Here is a 25,089-nt window from a genome sequence, read left to right as displayed (position 1 = left end):
TATAAACTATCATGTATTTGATAAATACTATAATATAAATCATTATGCATTTATCTTATCATGTATTGTAAACATGTAATACACGTTTTAATTCTTAAATTGTCCCATCCAGGAAATATCTTAGTAGATCAGATTGGATTAAGTTTAGTACTGTATAGTGTAAATATTATGTCAAATTGCCATTAACATCAGTACAGGGCATGGTCATATAAACTGTTTAGACAAGATATTTATAACGTTAAATGTTTATTTCGTAATATTTCTAAATTTTTAACAAACTACTTAGGTGTACTAGATCAACATTTTTAATTAAGTTAGGTTTAAGTGGCTGCATAAATCCATAGTAATGAATATCATCCATCTTAAGTGGGATTTATATCCTACATTGAATTGTGCTGAGTATTGAAAAGTTCAAGCCAACCGAATTTCCATGTTAAACAAATTCAGTACGAGGTTTTCTAATGTAGTAGATATGATCTATAATTTGAAGAAATGTTATAATTGTGCTTCAAGTGTACAGCAGATCATCGTTGCAGCAGATCGGATGTCTACAGCGCGAGTGTCGCAGGTTACGTGTATGTACCACGCAGATATATTGATTTTCTCTTAAACTCCAAGCAGAATTGAATTCTCTGATATTATATCATATTACCTCCTTTATCATTAATTCCTCTTTGTCGTTATTTAGGATCTCTTTTATGAGGTTAGTAGAATTAATAGGGACAAACAGCTTTTCGGTTAGACTGAACGGTTCTATATGTAAAATAACCGAGTGAAAGTTAAAATAACAAATTGTCTGCTTTTCGACATTTTTGCTTTGATTACAACGCTAGAATATTGTCATACTGTGACTTGTGAAAGTAGGAAGCCAATTGTGGCTGACACAATATCGAAATAGGTATGATATTTTTTGCATCCTAATAGACTAGGCCTTTTTGGCTTCGTCAACCATGTGATCTTCAAGAAGATTATAGTAAATATTTTATTACATTGTAAATTATATGTACAGTAGCCAATTCACTGAAAGGGCGTGAGGCTGCAACTACAGGTTGGGACGCAGCCTAAAGTCTGCTTGGAGCAAGTGGGCTGCTAGTTTCAATCACATGTGCAAGTGGGTTCGTTCATAGCGACACGCTCAAGAAAATTCTCCCTAAAATCTCAATTATTGAAAATCTGAGATTTCAGTTCAACTCGAAACAAGTCTTCAAGTGATTCTTGTTTGAATACGCATCAGTTTTGCCAGGAAAAATCTATTTTTTGTACATATTCTACTATAAAACACACTCGTGAACGTATACCAAATTGTGTGGAGCTCAGTTGAAACATTGACTTCGATGCAGCAGCTAATGTAAGTACAGAAGCTAGATATAATTTTTATGTTAGAGAACCTAAAGCCTAGATAAGTAATCTAGCTTTATATACTTGTGTAAAGTTAAAATTGCTGACAGTTTAAAAACCTTTACTGTAAAAATATATTTGTAACATAACGCAACCTATTGATGCGACAGTCAGTTGTCTTATTAGTTCAGTGAAAAAGATATGTTGAACAACTGTGTTTATTTATATCTGTAGTATGATTGAAACGTCTTATGAAATACTGTTATTGAGAAATGGCTGTAATTCTAATATTTCTAAATAATTTGGGCCTCACTCAATGAATTCACCGAGTTGTTGTCTTATGATGTGACGCAAACAGGGACGAACTAATGTTTTAAGGATCCCTTTTCAAGATGTACATATAATTTGCAACCACTATTTTGTGTGCCTTGGGTAAAAGATTTAACAAATAGCGCAATAAAATTAAATGAAGTAAAAATAATTACAATCTGTAATGCCTGGCACTGAACAATTTGATCGTATTTGTCATGTTTGGTATGATAATACACAATATCAGTGTTTATAAAAATATCTATTTCATTATATTTGTATTTACATTGTGTTTGGAAAGATTTCAACTTAACAGTTTCAATTTTAATAAACTGAAAAATTTGTTATGTTATGGTACCTAGGTTATTATCGAATTTGCTTAATAAAAGTATGCTTACATTTATTAATTAATATTATTTATTAATATAGATTATTATAAGAATTTATTAAAAAGAAAAAATTAAGTTTATTATCAAAATTTCATACATTAAGTCATGTTAATAATTTATGTTATTTTTTACATCTTGAATTGTGTTGTATACTATAAATAAATATAACAGTAAATACTTTTATTTATTATTACATATTTAAAAAAAGATTAATACATACATATTTGAAATTGTCAAAATATTCATATATCAATGTTTCATTAAATATTTCATTATTTAAATAGCCAAGAAAATAGAAACAAACATATAGAAGAATTGGAAAAATTACACAATAGAATTATTGTGTCTACATAATGTCTACATAAACTATGTAAATAAATAAATTCCATGTTAAATGCAGTATTATATTTTATTACATACAAACAAAGAAAAATTTGGTATTATGTATTATAATTGATGGATGTTTTTGTCTTAAACTAACCTCAAATTAATATATCTTACATTCATATACAATCGAGTTTTACGAAACTTTCATTCAAATGTGTATAACCAAATATTAAATACTGTATTATAATATATACGTAAGTAATCTGTATATTAAATGTATTATTATTTTTGCGATGATTCTAAGATAGTAATATAGTCAATATAAAATAAAACAATCCTGTGACTACTTTTATACAAATTCTAAGTTTATTTACCTTAGCATAACTATTACCAATTGTTTAATATAAGTACTATAATATATTTGTTATATATTATAGTACTAAATAATATATATATATATATATATATATATATATATATATATATATATATATATATATATATTACTACATACTATATATAGTTTTGGTGGGAAGTGATAAGCAGTGAAACGGGGGAAATAAAATGTCGGCTCGTTTAGTGTGATTTATATACGGTTATATTCAGAATGTATTGACTTCAAATTTTTATTTAGGTTTTAACCTTCTTCTTAAATTAAAATGTTCGAAAACGTATCTCCTGATCAGAAAGATGAACATTACGGAGATGATGAATTTATTGAAGAATTTGAACATAAACCATTACTAACATGTATACCTAAAGTAGAACCTCTATGTTCTAGTACAACTGATTTAATTGAAGATACATCAAATGTGGTAAGTAATTATATAATTATTAATAATTATTAATATATATATATATATATTTTTTCAAATATATAACATTCTTCTTTTTTTCGATATAGAAGCTAGATATTTTTAGATGTAATTAGTTTTAAATATATTATTAGATGAAGATAGTTTACTATTGTCAAGAGTTCAGTAAATTTTGGTTTGGTATTATAATTAAAAAGTGCACTTCATATTTATGTATTGTAAAAGGGATGATCAGCTTGTGTCTCAGCTTGCTAGTGGCGGGAATTTTAAATTGACATATCTTTTTGATATTGACATGTCATAACATAAGTTGTATGTTCCAGTATTATATAAAAATGTAAATGTGATATTTTATTGCAGAGTAAATATTTTTTTTATGATAATATAAATTTGACTACAATTCGTTTGAATTATTAAAATTCAAAAGAAGATTAATATATTACAAAACATATATACATAAATATTGATATATAACATAATTTTTTATTAATAATTATGTAATAATAATTTTAACTTTAACATTGAACATACTAGATATATATTTTATGAAGTACATATTTTATTATTATTCATTAAGATAATTATACATTTATTTAAGAATACTTATGGAAGAAAGTTATATAAACTATACTAAGTTACTTAACTTTATAAGATATGGTTAATATGACATTGTAAAAGATAAAGAAGGATATTAAACTGTACTTTATACTATTTATTATAACAATATAAATTTTATTTAAGTAAAATATTAATGAAATAGAAACTCGTGTACATATATAATAGTTTTTATGTGTTTCATAATTTTAGGAAGGAGAGGTAACATCAATTCCTTTGACTATTCCATATAAAATAAAAGATCCCATTATTTTACTTGAAAGATGTGATAAAATATGGGAAACACTAAAAGTTATAAAAAATGTGCAAGGTACAACTAAGATTGATACATCTAATGCACTGCCGTCGGATATAACAACTTCAAAATCATTATATATCGAATACCAACCAGTATTAGGTAACAACAACACGGAATTGCCAAATTTTAAATTTTATGTGAAATCCAAAAAAAAGTTATTTCATTGTTCTATATGTGGAAGGCAATATACTGAAAATCGGAGGTTAAGATATCATTCAGAGAAAGTACATGGTATTTATATAGCACCAAGACGATATCTCAAAAATCCTGATAAAGTGAAAGAAAAAGATCCTAATATTGTTGAGAAAGAGGAAGATAAATTTGAAAAGGTTTCATTAAAGAAAAGTGAAAATAAATTACATACTGAGGCTTCATTGTTACAACATGTGTCGTCATCAAATAATAATAATAAAGTTGTCCCAAATCTTCATTCAAGAAGAAGTAAATCTAATAGTCTTGTACGCAATAATAATGATATTCATATCAATGGAACTACGCAAAATGAACAAGAAAAGAAATTAACTAAAGAAGTAAGACAAAATGAAAAAGTAATCTGTACACGGAATTCTACAGCCTTATCAACATGCACATTGTGTCAACAGGTTGTAAGGAATATAAGAAAACACTTAACTGATTATCATAAAATCGAATCCCCTGATTTTATGTTAAAGAATTTAAATGAAACATGTACTGTCTTAAAAAGCAATAAATTAAAAAGAAAATTTTCTAATGACGAAAACGAAACTGTGGGTAAGCTTATTAGAAAAGAACATGTTATTCAAAATAAAAGACAAAAATTATGTAGGAAACGCAGGCAAAGCTCTCGTCAATGTGACATATGCCTTGGTATTTATACATTGAGGAGTTTTTATGAACATATACGTATTCATCGTAGCCGTGGAGAAACGAAAGAGAATTTCCATTTATCCACAAACAGATATTTCAATTCTCCAATATACTTACAATCGAAATTCAGTTCTATGCGCACGCCTTTTGAATATACAAATAAAGATAATTCTGAATTCCATAAAAATAAAGAGAAAATTATGCAAAATGAGAATACGAGTGATAATATATCAGATATAAAATATTATGACAAACATAAACATATTTGTTTATGTGGAAGAATATTTCGTAATCCCTATACATTGTTTATGCATAAAAAAACATGTACTATCACAAATGATGTGAAGCAACCAATAATAGAAAGTAATGTAAATAGAAAAAGTCGATATGATACAAGAAGTGGTTCTGGTAGAGATTCTGGGCTTGGAATTAACATAACAATAAAGAAAAAGAATGATTCGTATGAAATTATTGACAAAGATAATACAAGTGAAGATAATGTTACAAGATTACAATTACAAGATTTCAATCATTCAAAAGATTCTAATGTGTCTAATGAAGTTCTAAAATTATCTAAATATAGTGAGAAACATAGTATTTTGAAGATCCAATCTGCTGATGAAAATATTGATATTGACATTGAAGAAGATTCACCAACCAATCCCTGTAATGATATTATTTCTGGTTCCTCAAGTGAAATAGTAAGTAATTTGTGTAAAGAAGAAAAGCAACAAGAAACGAAAGCGGAACCAAATAATATATCTTACAAAAAGGATGTTAAGTCAAAACTTGACAAACAATCTAATAGTGTTACAGTAAATTTTGCTAAAAGATATAATATTTGTGTATGTGGTTCTAAATTTTATACTAAGAAAGCTCTCGAGATTCATACTAATAAACATCATTCAAGATCACAACTGTTATGTGGATACTGTAAAGTTAGTCTTCCTAATGCTATTGCATGGAATAAGCATTGGTGTTCTGTTAATGAAGGAAAACGGTTTATATTTGTACCAATGGAGCTTAAGTGTCATCATTGCAGTGACATTCTAAACACATATAAAAAGTTTGATGAACATATTAAGCATAAACATTCTGATCCTATAGTACCATTTCAATGTTTTTATTGTTCTAAACGATTCTCTAATACCACATCTCGTAAAATGCATTTTGATACTGATCATGAAGTAACCACCTGTTCTATATGTAATAACAAATGTTATGATGTTATGAAGTCCAGGCATGAAGCATATCATTATGGACTTGGATTTCCTTGTCATTATTGTAAAAGAACTTACGGCAGTAAAAAGTATTTGTTAAGACATATGAGAAGAGTTCCTCATCATTCATTGTTGTCATCAATGGAAAGTATCATAAACTAATTCACATGAATCACCTTCCATAAATTTTTTAAATTTTATAAAGGAAGTGAAATACTCAAAGAGTCATGAAGATGTCATAATAATTTCACTGAAATAGATCATTTAAATGTGTAGTTTGATTTGTGAATGAAATTAACTATAATATAATTTATAATTCATTTCATTATTTTTTCTTTTTTTTTCTAATTACGACAGTAATAAATAATACCCTTAGTTATAAAATATCATTTTATTATATATGTTACATATTTTCATTGTAATGAAATATGCATATTACATAGAAAAGGTATGCTACATTGTCTAGTGTATAAAATAATGTGGTTATATATTAAATAAGTAAATATGTATATAAGTGTAGGTTTAAGCGATGTAAAGGCGAATAAAAGTTACATAATTTGAAATATTATAATAATATCTAATTTTTATTCTTTAGATACATAGTAGAAAATTTAACTCAGTTGTAACCATAAATAAAGTTTTAACATCAAATGATAAAGAAAATATTGTAACAAGTCGTAGTGATTGAGCATTAAAAAAACGACTGTTTTTATTTATATATATATATATATATATATATATATATATATATATATATATATATAATTTAAATATGTATATTTTAATAGATTTCTGACAGAGGGATTTATCTAAATACATTTGTATACACCCCCAGGTAATTCGGGTAACACAAGACGTATTGATACAATGTGTTAATAATAGTACATATGTATTTAGAGAGATGGTATATAGCTATAAATATAGTTTTATTTACGTTAATTATAAGCTATTTTATTTAATTATCTTTAGTTATCAATTACATGTACACAAGAATGAAAACAAAATACGGAAGTATACTTACAAAATATTAACGAGGCAAATGCTTTGTAGTTAACAAATATGTTACACAGTTATTATTAAAACAGTTTTTCCTTTTTAGGTAATAATAATTTATCAATATTGATCGTTATGTAAGTTTTTAGTTCGATTCGTTTTATATCGTAGAATTAATTAAGTACTGTTTTTTTTACTGTTTATATTAAAAATGTGATTTTTTTGGATTAAGAAAAATTTTTTAAGTATTTATGTATTTTTATTTAGGCACGTCGTGAACTGTTTCATATTAAAATATACAGTTGGAAACATAAATGTTGGCACTCTATTTAAAACAGAATAACTTATTCAAAATTTGATCAAAAGTTTTGAACTTTTGTGGGGAGCTAGAAGGATTAGTTTACTAGACGAGATTTAAAAACATTTATGAAAAAATTGCAGTTGGTCGAAGTAGCGAAGAAAATACTTAAGGTCATTTTTACAACTTTTTTTATCTGAATCTGTAACGAAAATTTAAAAAATACGTGTTGTAGATTTATATCCTTCACACATATGCCGAAAATTTCACCGAAATCGGTTGATGCAGAAACAAGCAATAGGCATCGAAAGATGAACAAAATGTAGAGTTATCACAGTTATAGGCCGTAGAGTAATAAATAAAATTGCAGAAATCTGCCATTTTTATCATTTTTAATTGTTTGTAGCTCATAGCAACGTTAACCGCTTTTCAGCATGTGTATAACTAATACAGATCTACAAAACGGATTTTTTAAATTTTCGTTACAGGGTGAGAGAAAAAAATGGTAAAAATGATCTTTAGCTACTATTTTCTTCGCGATTTTGACCAACTGTAATGTACAAAAAAAATTTGTTGCTTTTCATCTAGGAAATTAATCCTTCTAGCTCCTAAAAAAAATTCAGGTCGTTTGTAGCAATCCTAAAAAATTATTGCATTTTAAAAATCGTACTATTATTTATTACGTTCCTAACTGCATATAAATTTTTTTATACATTATGTATTATACCTTTACAAGTATAAGTTACAGTGAACTTTAATGTAAATAATAATTTATCTTTTATAATTTTATAATACAAATTCAATACGATTTCTCATTCCAGTATTTAAGTGTTAATAATAATAAATACCATCATGTGATGTGCAAATGTAAATGTAACGGCATGTTAATGTTGATTGTGAAGATAAAGGAGAAAAATAAAGCAACTTCGGTTTGAATTGTATAAAGCTATAACTTTCACCTTTAAATTATTGATTTATGATATAACTATTAAATAACATTTATTAATTTATTAAAATTTATTAAAGGTGCCGTACAATCTAATCAAATGTTTAAAGTTTGAAGATAATTGTAATATTGAAGTTTAATAATGAAACTGTAAATTTATTAGAAACATAAAATTTATGATCGACGTTAAATGATAAAAAAACAATATTTTATTTGTATTAATGTCTAAGATGTATAAAATACTATGTCGTAACTATTGAATTCAGTAGACAAGTATGTTTCGTAATTTTATGTAATATAATTTAAAATATTTGTATTCCAATATCGTCCTATTGACAAAAGATCAAGTTTCTTATGTGCCCTACACGAGGTAGTCACTGGTCACAGTGATGGTAATCGGGATGCTCGATTGAAAAGAGGGGATAGCCAGCGCATCTGGAACATGATCACCAGGCGTCGCTTCGAGCGTACCCGTCGCCATCAAAGTTATAAAACCGATCAAAGCCGTACGGAGTTTTCAGGAGGGTGGTCGCGTTACGCTCGGAACTTTCTTAAACAGACGGAATCCTTTCGAGTAGTATATATAAATATATATATATATATATATGATTTGGTTCGCGCAACAGCAAAAGTAAAAAAATGACGGAACGTCGTGTGATTTGACAGTGAAGAAACATTTAATGGGAAAAGTGCCTCGGTATCCTGTGGTTGGTATTCGGGAATCCTAAGTATCGCCACAACACCCTGTAGCTCTCTGGTTAGTCGCGTCATTTTTCGGTACATCAGGATTTGATTAAGAAGTGATTATTCGGCAAAAGTTGACCCGCTTTCGTAGGTCGTGCTTACTATACTCAGCTATAGAAGTAGAGAGAAACGAAGCTCACGAAAACTTCTCAAATGTCGATTGTCAGATGTAATGTATAATTTTATAGGGAATAAGGAACTAAGGCCGGCATAGTCGACATATATGTATACACAGTGACTCTGACAATAGCCCGAGGTAGGAATTTCTGCTTTAGAGAAATATGGAGGGTCCATTCCCTATCGGTCACATATCGTAATTGACAAAGTTCGTTCTTATAAATGAGCTTATATTTGAGCCTTATTTTCATTACACGTTTTCTATCGGTTACGTTTTGTTCTGTTTATCCAGAAGGTTACGTATAACGTAACGATCTCTGGATTAACAATGGAGTTCATGTTCCTTATTTATCGTTTTACGTTCTTTCAGAAACATCAAACATGCTTCAGCTATCATGCGCGAACTTTCTCATTATACCTTGGCCTTTCTCGTCTCAATAAAGGTTACCTAATTTCATCTTTTGAATTATAGAATTTCTTCTTGCTTGACACGAATGTATCAAACAGGAGCGAGAAAATGTTTCTTCCAGATTTTATATTTATTATTCTATCGTGTTTCTGACCAAAAAATATGTCGATTTCTGCTGGTGCTGGTGTATGGAACATTACTTACTTGATTTTGAAAGTCAAAATGATCGTCCCGCGCGACGTGACTGCTTTTATCGCGGCGGTTCGCACACTTGAGAAGCGCGCAGTGCTCAAACGGGCACGGCCGAATCGATTTTCCCTGGTTCCACTACTGACGATAGAGCTACATGTATGATTACTCGAGTCCCTCACAGCTACCGGAAACTATTTTGCCCAGTTTCTCCCGATGAACGGTAGCGTTTCCTATAGTCAGTCCGCCGTGAGTGGATTGGTCTACATCACAAGTTCTACACAGACGGCTTGGTCGCTGGTTCGGTAACGTCAGTGGAAACTGGCCTGCGTGAGATTGGCTAAAATTAAACCGCGATCGAACGCGGGCGTAATTCGTGATGTAGTTAAAACGTGGATGGAAACATGACTTTCATTTCCAATGGCAATTTAGTTCCGGTTATTTAATCTTCGATGAATACTCGTTGCATTAATCGATTGGTTCTCGATCGGCATGTGCCTTGTGAAGTCTGTCTGCAACGTGCTACAGCTAGCTCATCATATACCGTTATACCACCCGTATCGCACGTTAAGAATCCTAAAAATAGCGGCGACCAGTGAACGAAAATAATTCTACATTTTCTAATGAATCCTGGTGGCGTGTCTGTGAAAGAAAGGGTATGTTTGGACGTGACGTGCTAATCAGGTCAGGTCGCAGATCAATCCTTTTTTAATCGCTTCGGGAAATATTTTTCGATATTTACGTTGAGTGCGTAATTTAAACGCTGCGAGTCGATTCAATTTCTCTTCTCTGCTTTGTTTCACAGTATATTCTTCTAATTCGTTTACGAATAATTATTCTCGGTGCGTTGAACAATGTTGTATTTAATCCATTACCTCGTCTGTTAGATACTTTTAATACGATTATAGTACAAAATCAGTTTTCAAGATACGATTAAAAATCGTATATAGATTATCCTTTTTCCTATCGGTTTCAAAGTACTTTGGTTTTGTCACCAGTTGGATCGATATTGTATAGACGTGGTAGTACGAGTAGCGAAGGTGCCAGCAACGAAGGAGACAGGAGGAATAAGATTTCAAAGAATTAACCAATCAGCTCGGTAATCCGTAGATTGACCCGTTTCTCCTGATCGACGATTCGTCGTCTCGTTTGAACAGATATCCGGATTCTGGCCAGCGTACCGACATTGGTAATCAGTGAACGGAAGGAAGGCTCGAGGCGCGGAACGCGAAAGGGTGAGACAGGGGTGAACTGGCGGAGGGTGAGGCTGAAGTGATGACGGGCGAGGAAGGAAAGTACGGGGGTGGAACTGGCACTGGCGGGGATGCCGGTGTGGGAAATACGAACCTTACCGACAACGTGAACAATGTTAACGCCAATGTACATGCGAATGTTAATACCAACATAAATGTCAGCCAACAGAATGGAGGACCGGAAAAAGCGCCCGTCGTCGGCGGTACCAATGTGGAAACTTTACCACGCGCTGGCAAGCAGGTAAGAGAATTTCTATGGAATTCATTTTACTTTTAATATTTAAGTCTATAACGGTACGAGGTAACGTTATTTATGTCTCTTGGATAATATTTTACGATTTTGTTAGTCGTTGATCGTTCGTATAAGTTATTGATAATGTATGTTATCTTTATACGGACAATTATAAGTTCATTTTATGTCAGAAAGTTATTTCACATTTGAGATGTGTGTTAGGCTTTTTAGTCTTGGATTACAAACCGCGAGATAGCGTAATAGTAATTTTTCAATTCTAAATATAATCGTTAATTTGTTTAATGGAATAGCTAAGTATAGCGTGTATCTTGTATTGATTTTTTATTAATGTGAAATCTATGAAAACAGGCTAACAGTAAACAGCAATGATATCTATTTGTTGGTATATTTTATCTAATTTAGCTTACGCGTTTATACGAGCAACGAAATGATTTATAACGATACGTGCATCCTTATTTATGCGTGTCCCTCAATTATTCTGCCAAAAAATTATAAGAATTTACAATTCTTAAATATGAAAATAGAAAGAGAATTTTTATTTGGTACAATGCCTGCTTGAAAATACTTGAAAGTATAATATCCACGATTTTGATTAAAAATGCAATTTTTTTACATTTAAGTTTATTCCATAAGCTTTACTCAGCAAAATGTCAAATAGTAGCATTCAATTTTATTATTTTATTATACGGATACATTTCGTTATAAATTTTATTATGCGTACTAGCCACGTGTGTTTGCTCTCATATTTTTCCTGACATACTGTTACGATCTCAAGTTACAGAACGTTTATTGCGTTAACGGAGATGAGTAAGTATCTCTCTTTTAGTTGATCTCAACCGAGAGAAAGATTAGAAAACATAAAGTTTTGATGAAATGCAGTAATTTAATATTCATGAAAGAGAGAAAGATGACACTGGAAGCTGTGTATCCGGTTTTCAGTACTTACAGTACCGTAAGAAACTGGCAGGCGATCATTAGATCCCCCTTTGCCGTATCTAACAGCTAACAACGACAGCCAATGGGTAGCATTTATTCAAGAGAATTACAACTTGCACATGGCTTCTACTACTATTTATTCGTTCATGCGTAACAATTTGATGACACGACAATTTGATAGATTAAGTATCTAGGAAAATTAGATAGTTCGTTTCTAGTTCTTCATGTATATTTCATAAACAAGAGAAAAATGTAAATTTCTATTTAATCTCTACATCGAATTATTAATTTACAAACAATTAAAAAATCGAAATTGCAATAACAGATAGACAAATTCGTTTTAATTCTGTTTTAATATATCATTTTTGTATAAAATAGTTGGTCGTATATAAGATAGTCGAATGAATAAACTTCTGTTTTATTTGTTTGTTCTTTCTGGGCTAAGAAGAATTCTAAAGGATTATTCATAATTTCCACCTTTTTATCATTACGATGTTTTAACAGTACAATCATTTAAGTTGCTCGGCGTTCATTAAATGCACTTAATAAAGATTCTGTTCAGGTCGATAGGGTACTTGTTTAGGTTTAAATCAATCCAATCTGGTCAACAAGGTAATGTTGCAGCATCCTTTGTTAAACTATCTTAAGGTACTTTTATAAAGGGCTCTTGATATTTAATTACAATCCAGAATACTAACGCATTTAAACAATAAATTCGCGGAGTTACGTAATGTATAATTTATTGCGTTATTCAGAACTAAATGTTGTTAAAAGACATATTTTCACAATTCAAACATCTTTTATTTCGGTCAACTTTTTTACATGCGTAGAAATAGCAACAAATAGTTAACGGTATTCCTTCTTTAATTAAAACTTTGTTAGAGGTTTACGTGTAAATCTAAGGAACTTATGTTGTTTTATAAAACTGTTCTTCAGTGTAAAAAATGTTACATTTATCTTACAAAATCTTGTAATTGATACTCAGGTCTGTTTAAGATGGCTCATTATCAGCACAGAATCTGCTTTTTATCATTATACATTATTAGCAAGTTATAGCGATGCATATAAAATAAGAATAAAAATAGAGATAGAATAATAACCTTGAACATGAATACCAGCATAGTTTTGCTTATTCATAAGTTATAAACGTTTCAAGTAATAGAAAAAATTGGTAAAAACATACATGGAGGCTGTTGCTGTAATGAGTAATGAATTTTCCATCGTACATACATATATTTGCTTTTTATTAGCGACATTAACGTACAAAGAGCTGTATTAAGTTTAGTGAATGATTGTTCCAGCGGACAGCTCAAAGGTCATGGTTAACGTAGGACGTAGGTTGTGAAAGTTGTAGATGGGGAATACACGTTATGTGTTCAGGATTTTAATGGGTCCAGCGTATACTATGCCCAGTACACAATAAAACCCGTTTCTATTTATCTTCTATTCAGTTCTAAAGTTAATTATACATTCGACATTAAAACGAGTTTGTTGGTAAAACTAGTTTCTGTATTTCTGAATGTAATCGTACAAGTTTCTTTATTTCGTATAAGTATTTGTATTTTATTTTTCTCATGATACAAATAAAAATTTATATACGGAGCTTGTATCAAGAATGTTTTATTTTGTGGTGTTTTTAATTAGAAGCGGTATCTTAACGTTTGAAACATTATTTAAATTTAATAATTATTGTAACATATGCTGATAAGCGAATAACTCTTAAGGAAATGATTTAACCTTCATACATAAAATTATGAAGTAACTAATATTCGATTTTCGATATTTTTAACTATCATATCTTATATTTTATCTCTATTTTTGCGTGATTCGTCGAAAATCGAAACGAATGGATATACGGTCAACAGTAAAATATTATAAATATTTATTTTTAGTATTTAAGGAGGTATGTGTAAAATTATATTAATGCTTGCGTTTTCTTGCATTAACTGCAGTGCAAGGAATTTTATTGGCACTACCAAGAGGTAGTATCGTGTACACATAAGTGTAGAATGTCGTCTTTGTGCCTACTTGTCTTTTGATATATTTATTCAGCGTCTATTTTTATATGATGTATTTTTTCTGGTTTCTCGAATGTACTGATGAATCAAAGGGTGTTTCCAGAAAAAGTAGCGGGCTGTAAATACTTGAAGAAATGTGCATGGGTTACGAGCCAAAGCTTTTTATTTCTTTTTCAGAGACGCATTTTGCCTCAAACATGATATTAGTCATGTAGAACGAAAACGTGTATTCTTTGAAAGCGTATCGATAATAATCTGTCATAAATTTTGATTTAATATCTTTCTCGGTATAATTTAACGTAATAATTTAATAAAATTTCATTTTATAACAATGCGATAAAATCTAAAGGTAATTATTTTTATGTTATATCATTGAATTTGTCTCTTTATGAAAAAGGAGTATTAAAAAGAGTTCACGGAGTACTATTTTTAGAAGAGTTAGATGATCACGCATCTTTGTCCGTTAGAAGAAAGCTTTTATTGATATCTGAAATGCGATTTTCTTACAATACAATAGCAGTGAGGGCAATATTCTGCATTCGATATCAGATACAAAATATATACATTATTAAAACACGAGGGGACTTGTACACATTGTACACGCATAAATTTATGCATACTTCGTTGATATTATGAATGAAATAATTGTGTACGACATCTGTATGAATTTAAATAGGCTAATGAATAATATTTCATTGTCTTGACACATTATGAACGAGTAACAGCAAACAGTGTGTTTCGTTTTATAATAAAATAAATATTTTTAATGTAATTATATAGATTTCATCAGGTTATAATATTTCCAAGTATTAAATTACTAAATATTAATATTCAGCCGTGAATATTTTTATCAGTACAATACCTACATCTTGTAGTACTTTTAAGACATTTTCCCCCCGAATTCCTGAGAATTCATGCATTTCTGATAACTTATCAGAGGGAGTGTTGTTGCATCACTTATCAGAATTCTCCGTACTCCTACGAAATTCTTTTATGCACACAAAGATTACATAAATTTAGTTACTATACTTATACCGCCCGGCATCTGTAATTCGTACATTGTACGTAACTCCGTTTATCTACTCGGTATGTACAATGTACACGTTGGGCTCACGTAAAATTACGTCATAATCCTATCAGTATGGACCTTGTAAATGGATCGTCATAAATGAACCTTCATTCATGCTACGAGGCCATGGTTACTATCTCAAATCGTTTAACGCGCAACTGTGCATATACATAGTAATCGTTCCTGTAATTTAATTGCAAATTTAATAAAAGGCAAAGGTATATAATTTTTGTTTAGGTCGGACTTTGAACCTTCAGATTTAATTGAAAGCATCGAACGATATCATCTGCTTATTGAGTACTCGAGATCTACGAGTTTTCTTAAGAATCTCTCCACGTTTATGTTTGAAGATCTTTGATTGAACTTTCCGATATGTACATAATGGAGGCGGGTCAGTTCGATGAACTCGTTTCGTTAGTCATACTATAGATATCTGAACAAACGAAGTCAGATCGATTCAGGTATAATCGCAGTGGACGGAAGTTTTGTTGCTGTTCAACTTAGTTTACGTACGATACGTAATCAGTGATAGGATAAAAGCACAAAGGTGACGCTGAAATATGTAACAGATATACAGTTTTCTGATCAGACTTTCCTTAAGCGTTTCGTATCGAACTTTATAACGACCGACATTCACTTCGAATTTGCGAATGATGAAGGGCGTGATGGCCCTGTAGCGTCTGGTGATGATGAATTTAGGTCATTCGTGTACTTTATCCGAGATGTATGTCTCGTTATTTGTGACATTCAGTGGCATGACCGCTATAATTTCATGATCTTCATGCAGGGAAGCATCCTACAAGTATTGTTCGCGGCATGACGTGTCATACTGTGCGTAAATTTATGGAAGTTAGCGCGTAAAGACATATGTGACGAGACTGGGTTACATCTGATTGCTTACAATGCAACGCAATGCAACACACGCCTACATTTGTTACGAATACGTGTGCTTTTTAACGTATCACTCATCCGGTCGCAGGAATCGTTTAGGAAACGAGTAATGCAATTTTTATGGTAATCAGCAAAGAACGGGGATTTAACGTGTAATCGTGAAATGAAAATTTGTTCAATTTATATTACGCATTGCGAAGCGTATAAAGCATGTAAATGTTTCATTTGTATATTTTTCTGTAATGCAGGATTTTTTAAAATATATCTCTTGTACGTCGAAGGAGATTAAAACGTATAGAGCGGATTTCAAATTTTTATTTTGAATAGTGATTACGAGGTAAATTGAGTTGAATTTGGTGCAAGGAACTGCCACTGAAACAAAAGAAGTTAACGATGAACTAGTTGGAAACTATGTTTTTTATTTTACTTTCATATGAGATCATAAATTGAAATTAGTTTTAAAGAGCTTATCAATATCATTGAAATCAAGTAGATACAAGTTCCTCGAAGAGTTTTAACTCCATTGTGTTTCGATATCACGATATTTTATGTTCGTTTGCAAAAACGTTTTTTATCCGACTCATAGTTTGAAAGTTAAATAGGTACATAGTTCGAAGATGCGGAAAATACTGCATGACTCTCGATTTTCGTGAATTCCAACTTTGTTATTGCATATTAACTCGGTAATTTACATTGTAATATTCCGCTATATGTGGCTAGAATGATAACAGATAAATAATAGAAATATCGCTGATGCTTTCAGCTGTAATTTACATTCTTATAAGGAAAATAAGCAACGATGCAATAAAAAGAAAATAGTCTTCGCTCGTTTGCATATAATAAACTGCATGTACAAATTTTTGTTTCTCCCATCTAAGAGTTTCTTGTGCTCCGTTTATCCGTAGCGATCTCTAAAGAAACGCGGTAGCCATTAATATCAATTTCCTGCATGTGTAATTGTTATTTTTGCATCATGGATTAATGACGCATGACGATCGTTACATTCTGATGTATAAAAGCACTATGCACAACGTGTAATGTACGTAATGTTCCATACATGTCTCCGTAATCTTGACATACATACCTATTACCGACACGCCTTTTAAATTCTGTTCACTATCGTGTTTTTGCGAGATTGGTCTATCTCCCATTTTCTTCGCTACAAGATAATTAACTTGCTTCGTAAAACGCGTTTGTTATAGCAGGCAGGATGTCGATAACAGCGTACAGGGGAAAGAAAGCTTCGAGTACGAAAAGGTACCGAGTTCTTTGCGAAAGGCAGACCAATTAAAACGGTCCCTGAACAGTCGTTCGAAGGAAAGACTGACACGTGGCGATAAATTTTCGTACGTTCGTTAATTTAATCATCGTTATCCAGTGAGCTATGCCTAATAGCGTTCACGCGGTATGTGCAATTTTTCTGTTTTCTATTTGTCAATTCTCAACCGCATGGAACTGGGTTGCAAAACCACATAAAGAGATACGCGAACTCAGGCGCGCATGCGAGCTCGGCTCATCTACGTGTAAAGTTCCTTCCAGTGGGGTGTAAAGGTAGACTGAAAATAAACGTTTTTGCCTCGGCACGTTACCGCAATAGCGTCGATGCTTGAGCAGAGAACTTAAAGCCCTGTTCCCTACGCTTCGACTTGTTCCACGCACGTGCATCCACAGTTTCAAACTGGAGAACGTCACTTTCTTCCTGTTACGATGTTCAATTTAGTTTCGTGTATAAGATATGGATATATTTCCTCAATGTATCAGACATATATCTTCGATATAGTACAAAGGTGAAAAAGCCTTGGACTAACTACGATGATAATCTAATAATAATCGTAGTCATAATGACGGCTAATCGTGTTACTGGAGAAGCGAATCTTTAGTTACTTGCTTCGTGGTACCAGTAGTTTGTAATTTTTGCTGGTTCATAAATTTTGTGGAAGTGGGAAGGAAATCGGAAATAAATATGTAAACAGTAAAAATGATGTCAGAGTGTCGATTCATAAAAATAAAATATTTCCGTTTGGTAAATGATGCAAGATTTTTGTATTGTAATGTTTTGTACCGTGTAATATATGGACATATATTGCATATTTAATGATTAGCATCATAATATGCGTTTCCACGTCTCTTGTTGTAACTTCTTAAAATGTACATATGATTAGTAAAATTAAGCGATGATAGCTTGTAAAATAGTACTTTGCACAAAGCTGATTGCAAGTTGTAAAATTTATTTTCAGAGTTTTGTTCGTTCGATTATCAAATTTATGTACGTTATTGTTCTACAAGAAAATTTATTATTACTCGTAGCTTGTAATTTGTGACTTGTCACAACTATCACGATACCACTAATAATATTAATTTATTTACGTAAGAGCTTTACGTAATTCTTATTTTATCATTGGTTCTAAGAAAGTCGAAATTAAATGTAACGCATCTCAATCAACTTGTTTGAAAGGATAGAAAGGTTACTTTAAATACAAATGTCTGAGAGAATGAAAAAAGGTCAGCTTTAATTTTACTCGCAATATACATACGTACATATGTGGTCGTTGTAGAAAACAAGTGCACTTTCTCGACAGCTTTTAGGATTTCTCAAAGAAATTTGGCATTGTGCCTTCGATGCGTTCTTACGATGCAGACGCGTAATATCGAAGACGCCAGTGATCGTGACCCAGTTTAATAACATCTCATGAAACGCTTCCGTCATTAAAACCATTGTAGGTGGTTAGAATTATTCATCGGGCCAACAATCGGCTGTAATGTGTTACTAACAGCAGGCTAATTTGATTATTAAAACGTGACGATTTCGAAATGCCAGGCGTCTTCTCCGAATAACCGTTTAATAGACGTTGCACCAATGGAGCGTGATACTTGGTCTTTATCCGCGTATATGCTTCCCTATACGAATGACGAAACAGTCGGAGGGTGGCTTGAAGGGTCCTGGCCTTTTCTTGCACACTCAATACTTCCTCTTCTTCATGGGTTCTTTCGTGCGTATTCGACCCGGTAACCCGACTGCCACCCTTTCCCTGGCCCTGGCCCTCTCATCGCTAAACTAGGGTTCATGGCATCCCAACGTCATTTAATTTAGTCTCAAGGGTTAAGAGAAGTGAGCTCCTCGTGTAAGTAAGCGGTTTCAAACGATTTTCGAATCCTTCCACTCCGTCGTTTAGCTTCTAATTAAGAAACTCGAAATTTGCTGTGCACACAACAACCGGAAAATAATTTACCTCTGGCGATTGAAGTTATGAGGTACAAGGAGATTTCTTTTAGTGCCCGATAAAAATTGGTTGATTAATTTATTGTAGGATTAGCAGTAACAAGGTTCAAGACAAGACAACTTCGATATTTAGATTATATTTGTTTGGAGGAGACAAATGACTTAGGCTTGGTACTCGAAGATTTGACGTTCGAAGGTGTAAAAGTTTGTTGTTTCGAATATTAGTTGATTATGTATTTATAGTGTTCAGGAAGCGATTTAATTTCAATCGACTATGAGTTGATCTTGTTTTGGCTTATTCAAATTACTGGAAGGCTACCTTGTTGCAACACTCTTTAGTTGGGATTCGGTAATCGAGAAATATCATGTCCTTTATTTACGTTATATCGGCTTGTTAAATATTTTTACAGAAAATATATGCCAAATATTATTTATAAGTATCATGCATGTACGCTTTGCTACGTGCAGTTAATGACATGGAAACAGTGTGTGCAGATTCTTTCATATAACGACCAGATCGATCGCAATGACATTGATTTCAGTGTGTTGATCGTATGTCTGTCGGCAATTTGTCAATGACACACACACAGCTAGCTCGAATGCTAGGTGTTACAGATAAAAGAGGAGAGAAAAGAAACGAAGGTGAAACTAGTGGATGGATTTATCATAAATGTTCCAATTCTTAATCGAATATCTACTACTATTATGTATTTCGTGTTATAGAAAATTAATTCTTTTTTTACGTTTACCTCGGAACAATATTATCGACGATTTATTTTTTTCTGAATGAATTTTAATAATATTTATACGACGAATAAAAATTGAATTAAAATTACGATGCCAAATAAATGTCTACTTTCTAGTTACTGACTAATCAATACTATACTGATCAGTATGGGTAAGGTTAGGCATCACCTGGAGCAACAACCTGTATCAATTATCGAGCCGTGGGTTAGGTTGGTTATTTTTTCTCTATACGTGAGTGTAATCGCGGAGATTATCAAGATAATATTAACTCTGTATCGTAGCGGCGCAGCGCGTGGAAAATTATAAAATCAATGTAGCTGCAAGGAAACGATTTAGATCGTTCTGAATTAGATTCGTACGATACATTCTATATCGAATTTTACAAGAAAATTCTTATCCAATTAGGGCTTAAAAATTCATAAAAGTTTTATTTTTCATAGGAATGAACGTAGGTAGTATTTTATAAATAAAGTGTATTTTATTCGTAGAACTGGCATCAACCGTACTTTTACATAAATAGGCGGTGCACTGTCATCTGAAGCCCCAAGTGTTTTTATCATATTAGACAATTTAATTACCAAAGAATCCGATTGCAGGCATATCAAATATTCACTGCCTTTCTATCTTATGTTTGCTTGCACGTGCTTTGAGTGTGCAAACGGCTTTTTTTAATATATAAGAAAATGTGTAATATTATTGAGCTTAAGCGAAGTGGAATTTCATTAAAAACTTACGAAATATGGACACGCTGTGTCCAATTTATCCTCTGCCAGATATGAATTTCATCAACATTCTTTAGATGTTTCATAACATCACGCTATTCCCTATGAAAGTTCACTAAAACGAGATATTAAAATTAAAGCTGACAAAGATAATTGATACGTTAAAATGCATATATCTTTTTGCTATTTTTATCGCAATCAATGAAAATCAAGTTATAATCGTATCTATACCGTGAAATATTATTCTTTATTGTTTCAATATATTCAATATATTCTTCGATCTTAATAAAACGTCTAATATAAGAATTAATAAAATATCATCTTATTGCATGCTCTCTCATTATTTTTTTACACCTAGCGTCAAAAGTGCGTGCTGCTGTAACTATACAGATTTTTTTAACACGTTTTAAACGAATACTACTCAGTTGGCAACAGCTGTTAAAGTAATAAAATATCAATAAGCCGTTACATTTAGAATGACGAGGGGAACCTCTTTCAATTGTTACCCAATTTACAATGACTGGCTTTCTCTGCTACGTAATTTAGAAAAGAAAGCAAACCGATATCTACAACGGCTTCGGAGACAACAAACAGCGTTACGTGACTCACTGTGTTCATTTGATCGAATCCGTTCGATGTTATTCCAATCGAACGAAGACAAATACGTACAAAATGTGACAATAAAAGATATATCAATAGGCAGAAAAAGCTCGCTTGTACGTTTCCACGCGAAGTCTCATTGTTTCACGAGCAACCGATCAGCGTTTGATCTATCGGTCGTATCTCGGTGACACGTTGCACTATACAAAGATGCTTGTATCGAGCAATGTTAATTAAGCAACGGTGTCGATAGCGATTGAGCGATGATAGGTGAGGTGATAAGGGGGTGGTACGTGGATGTGGAAGGGCGCAAAGAAGGAGGTAAGCGGAACGATAGGAATAGGGGGCGGTTTGCTGCAATAGCGCTGCCGCGTTCATATCGACCCGAACCTCCAGACTCCATTTTGCTTGTCCCACATATACCTATGTACATGCACACGTACCTATTATTCGTTCGCGTACATACATACATACTACGAAGCCATGACTCGTTCTCTGCCAGGTTTTTCACTTCTTCTACGTCGCTTTTCTTTCCTTTATTGCATCCGTGCCCTTTTCTCTTCTTTGGCTTTTGGTACACCACCGCGTCAGGAAGTGTCTCGTTGCAACCGTCTGCAATCGACATACAATACACCGATTTCTACGCCGGCTGATAGATACACGAGCTGGAATACATTACACTTCCGACTTTCTAAGTATCTCTTGTGGTACGCCGAGAAACCTTAGAATCAGGCGCTGCCAAATGATTTTTAATCCCATTGGTGTTGCGTATTCGGAAGGATAGGGTCGGACTCTTGATAACAGGCTAAACCGGTGTATCCGTTGCATGTTCACGAATATGAAAAACCTAACTTTTTGGTTTTGTGCACGTGTATAGCGATTGGCGAGTGAATTTGCCGTAGACAAATTTTATATATGCAGCGAGAGACGAAAGCATTCGTACAACTATTTTATTAATATAGAGGTGTAGAAATAAAAAGAAAAATATTTTTTATATTATCCTTTGCCATCTCTTGGACACGGATAATAATAAGTTTTTGATTAAATCTGTTTCTATGTTTTGCTGATCATTTTTCAAAATTTCTTAGATTCTCCCAATAATTGTAATAAGTGAATATCCTCATATTTCTGATCGTGATGCATCTGTTAAAAATATAGGGAAAGCGTGAAGGGACGTATTTTAAGATCAAAGTATAGTGCTATTTTATTATATATGCTTTTAACCTTTTGCGACGAGACTTGCTAATGTTACGCAATGGGGACGATAACCCTTTCCTTTGATCGATAGTATATTGGAACCCTTTCAACGAAAGCAACAATTTCGAGCTAAATATAAAGGTTATTCTTTAAAAATGTAACATAATGAGTAAATATTACGTCATAGAGTACATCGTTCATGTTCGTTATAAACGCTGCTTCAACGAAGAAACAATTACGCGATATCTTATTTGAATTTAGTTGTAACGTCCAGTGTAGAGCAAAGTGTACAGAGTGATGGAGATAAAAAAGAAGAAAGAGTGTCACTCAATAAAAAGCAGTTAATTCAATGTAATTATGATCTGTTGGAAACATCGAAAATGACGTTCATTGGTCATTTTTCAAGTATTATATTGATGTTCGCTATAATTTTGAGACATTTGCTAAAAGGTTTGCGGAGAACCCCAAATCAATCTTAAATTGCATCAAGCAAGCGTAGCGCCAAAAAGGTTGCAACACTAATAGTAGAAGCGGTACAGTGATCTACTTTGTGGTTGAAATCACGTCTGACCCGAAAGTCGGGTATCTCGACATAAAAGTTGCACAAATTACGAATGAAATATTAACTTCGATATTATCGATCCAGATATTTCGTAATTCGTTCCGACATAATATATCGGCAAGTAGAATCTAAGTGGATGAGACTGGCGATCGTAATCGTGACTTACGTATCCCCATTATTTAATTCTTCTAATTCGTAGAAACGATTTATCTCGATTAGAAATACATCGTTATAACGTTCAATCTGGTAATTTATTTTATCATTATGTTTAGATCGTTATATTAGAATAAATATTAATGCCATTTTTAATGCCATCGATCTATCGTATGCAAGCCGGAGATTGTCGCATTTGAAATTATAACTTAACTTTTCTATGAGCATCGAATATTTGAATCGTTCCTCTGCTCATTAATTTTATGCGCCGTTATTTACTTAGCCTACTTTTGAAGGAAAAACGGGAACGATGGAAATAAAGTGCTATTCACTTATTCATACACTTCACCCTTAGATCGAGTGAAATTATACGTTTACTTTCTGCGGATTATTTAAATATCTGTACCATAGAACCACTATTCACTCTATATATTTGATTCTAGCATATTGGTGATCGAAAGTGGATATTAATATATTTTCGAGTTATTTTTCCAACGATCGATTTTTGTTCGGCTTTACGAATAAATAACGCGAGACGATCGATACGAGACGAGAACAACGTATTTTATTATTTGGAACGATCGAACAAATATTTGTAATGCATTGTATGAAACGAACCAGCGAAATTGCAACATATCACGAGACGAACGAAAAAAGTTTTAATTAGGTGTGCCGATACGGTAGGATGAGTAATGTCGCGCGTCTAATAAAAAAATTGTTCTGCAATGCAAAAGAAAGACGAAGAGAGAGGGAGTCGAATCGACAAATTCTGAAATATCTGCCTTTCGTTTGAAACGCATGCGCGACGGGCACGACCTCGACCCTTTCAACTACGCTCTTCATTGGCCCCCCTCGGTCAAAGCTGGAGCTCTCCTGTTCTCGTTTCCTCCGGCGAGGCGCGCCACAGCGTGTCGACCATACATTTAATTAAGCCCCAATGAAAAGGACGCGTTGGCGGCGATGAAGAGATTACGTTACTGGCTGAAGTAAACTGACATATATTCCAGTTTCAGGAACAAACAAAACCTCGAGACCAGTTTTCATAAAATATTTCTAACGGTATTTTGGACCATAGGCCGTGGCGTTTGTTCTGCAACATAATGCAACTCTACTATATAAAATATAGTACCATAAATCGTACATCGATAGCAGAATCCGCAATATTATACGTATTGGATAGAATGTATCGACGTATTGTACTTCAGAAAATGCATTACTTCAAAGTGGAATAATAAGCAGTTACGAAAGGAACACGAAGGTCAGATCGATAGATCGATCAGATTTGTTAGTTAAAGATAAGGGTACCTTTTAACGAGGTGTTATTGGAATAATCGGAAGTGAACGTGTCGCAAAGATACGCGAATATTGGATAGATTTTTACCTCTGAAACGTACGTGTTGGAGATTATTATCATCATCGTTGTTATAAAAATGATATATCGAAGGTGAACTGGTTTATATCGTGCCATACAATTAGACTATGACCCCCGGTATAATATAACGGTATAACAGGTTCAGGGTTCAATCATTTGACATCAACATTTAACTTCGTCACTACACACAGCGAGAAACAGAAAACTTGCTAACTTACATAACTTATTACGTTTATTTGCCAT

General features: G+C 32.4%; 2 protein-coding genes across 36 annotated transcripts in view; both read left to right on the top strand.

Moving 5' to 3' along the window:
• Positions 1-425: 425 nt before the first annotated feature.
• On the top strand, positions 426-6,722 carry LOC117231874. Of its 3 annotated transcripts, XM_033490741.1 has the most exons (5): positions 507-575; positions 689-898; positions 1,010-1,348; positions 2,998-3,178; positions 3,986-6,722. In XM_033490741.1, exons 4-5 carry the CDS (start codon positions 3,023-3,025, stop codon positions 6,317-6,319), a joined length of 2,490 nt encoding a protein of 829 aa, XP_033346632.1. In that variant the 5' UTR covers positions 507-575; positions 689-898; positions 1,010-1,348; positions 2,998-3,022; the 3' UTR covers positions 6,320-6,722. The 3 variants fall into 3 exon arrangements, with proteins under 3 accessions (XP_033346650.1, XP_033346632.1, XP_033346641.1); XM_033490759.1 differs by lacking the exon at positions 689-898 and having other exon boundaries at positions 426-575; XM_033490750.1 differs by having other exon boundaries at positions 565-703.
• A 2,160-nt stretch (positions 6,723-8,882) lies between these two features.
• The window catches only part of LOC117230732 (ankyrin-3-like), an 88,934-nt gene continuing 72,727 nt past the window's right edge, over positions 8,883-25,089 (top strand). For 24 of the 33 annotated variants that reach the window (XR_004492849.1, XR_004492869.1, XR_004492848.1 and 21 more), the window contains exons 1-2: positions 8,884-9,151; positions 11,011-11,347. Coding sequence is in view for 9 of the 33 variants with exons in the window: in XM_033488626.1 (XP_033344517.1) it covers positions 11,129-11,347 (219 nt within the window). In the remaining 24 variants the exon portion in view is untranslated. Of the gene's footprint in view, positions 9,152-10,104; positions 10,538-11,010; positions 11,348-25,089 lie in introns of those variants that run through there. The other 9 variants (XR_004492866.1, XR_004492865.1, XM_033488594.1 and 6 more) reach the window with 7 other exon arrangements.

Source organism: Bombus vosnesenskii, unplaced genomic scaffold (assembly GCF_011952255.1).
Source record: "Bombus vosnesenskii isolate JDL3184/JDL3185 unplaced genomic scaffold, Bvos_JDL3184-5_v1.1 scf7180000013263, whole genome shotgun sequence".
NCBI lineage: Eukaryota > Metazoa > Arthropoda > Insecta > Hymenoptera > Apidae > Bombus > Bombus vosnesenskii.
This window is presented reverse-complemented; position numbering and strand designations above follow the sequence as displayed.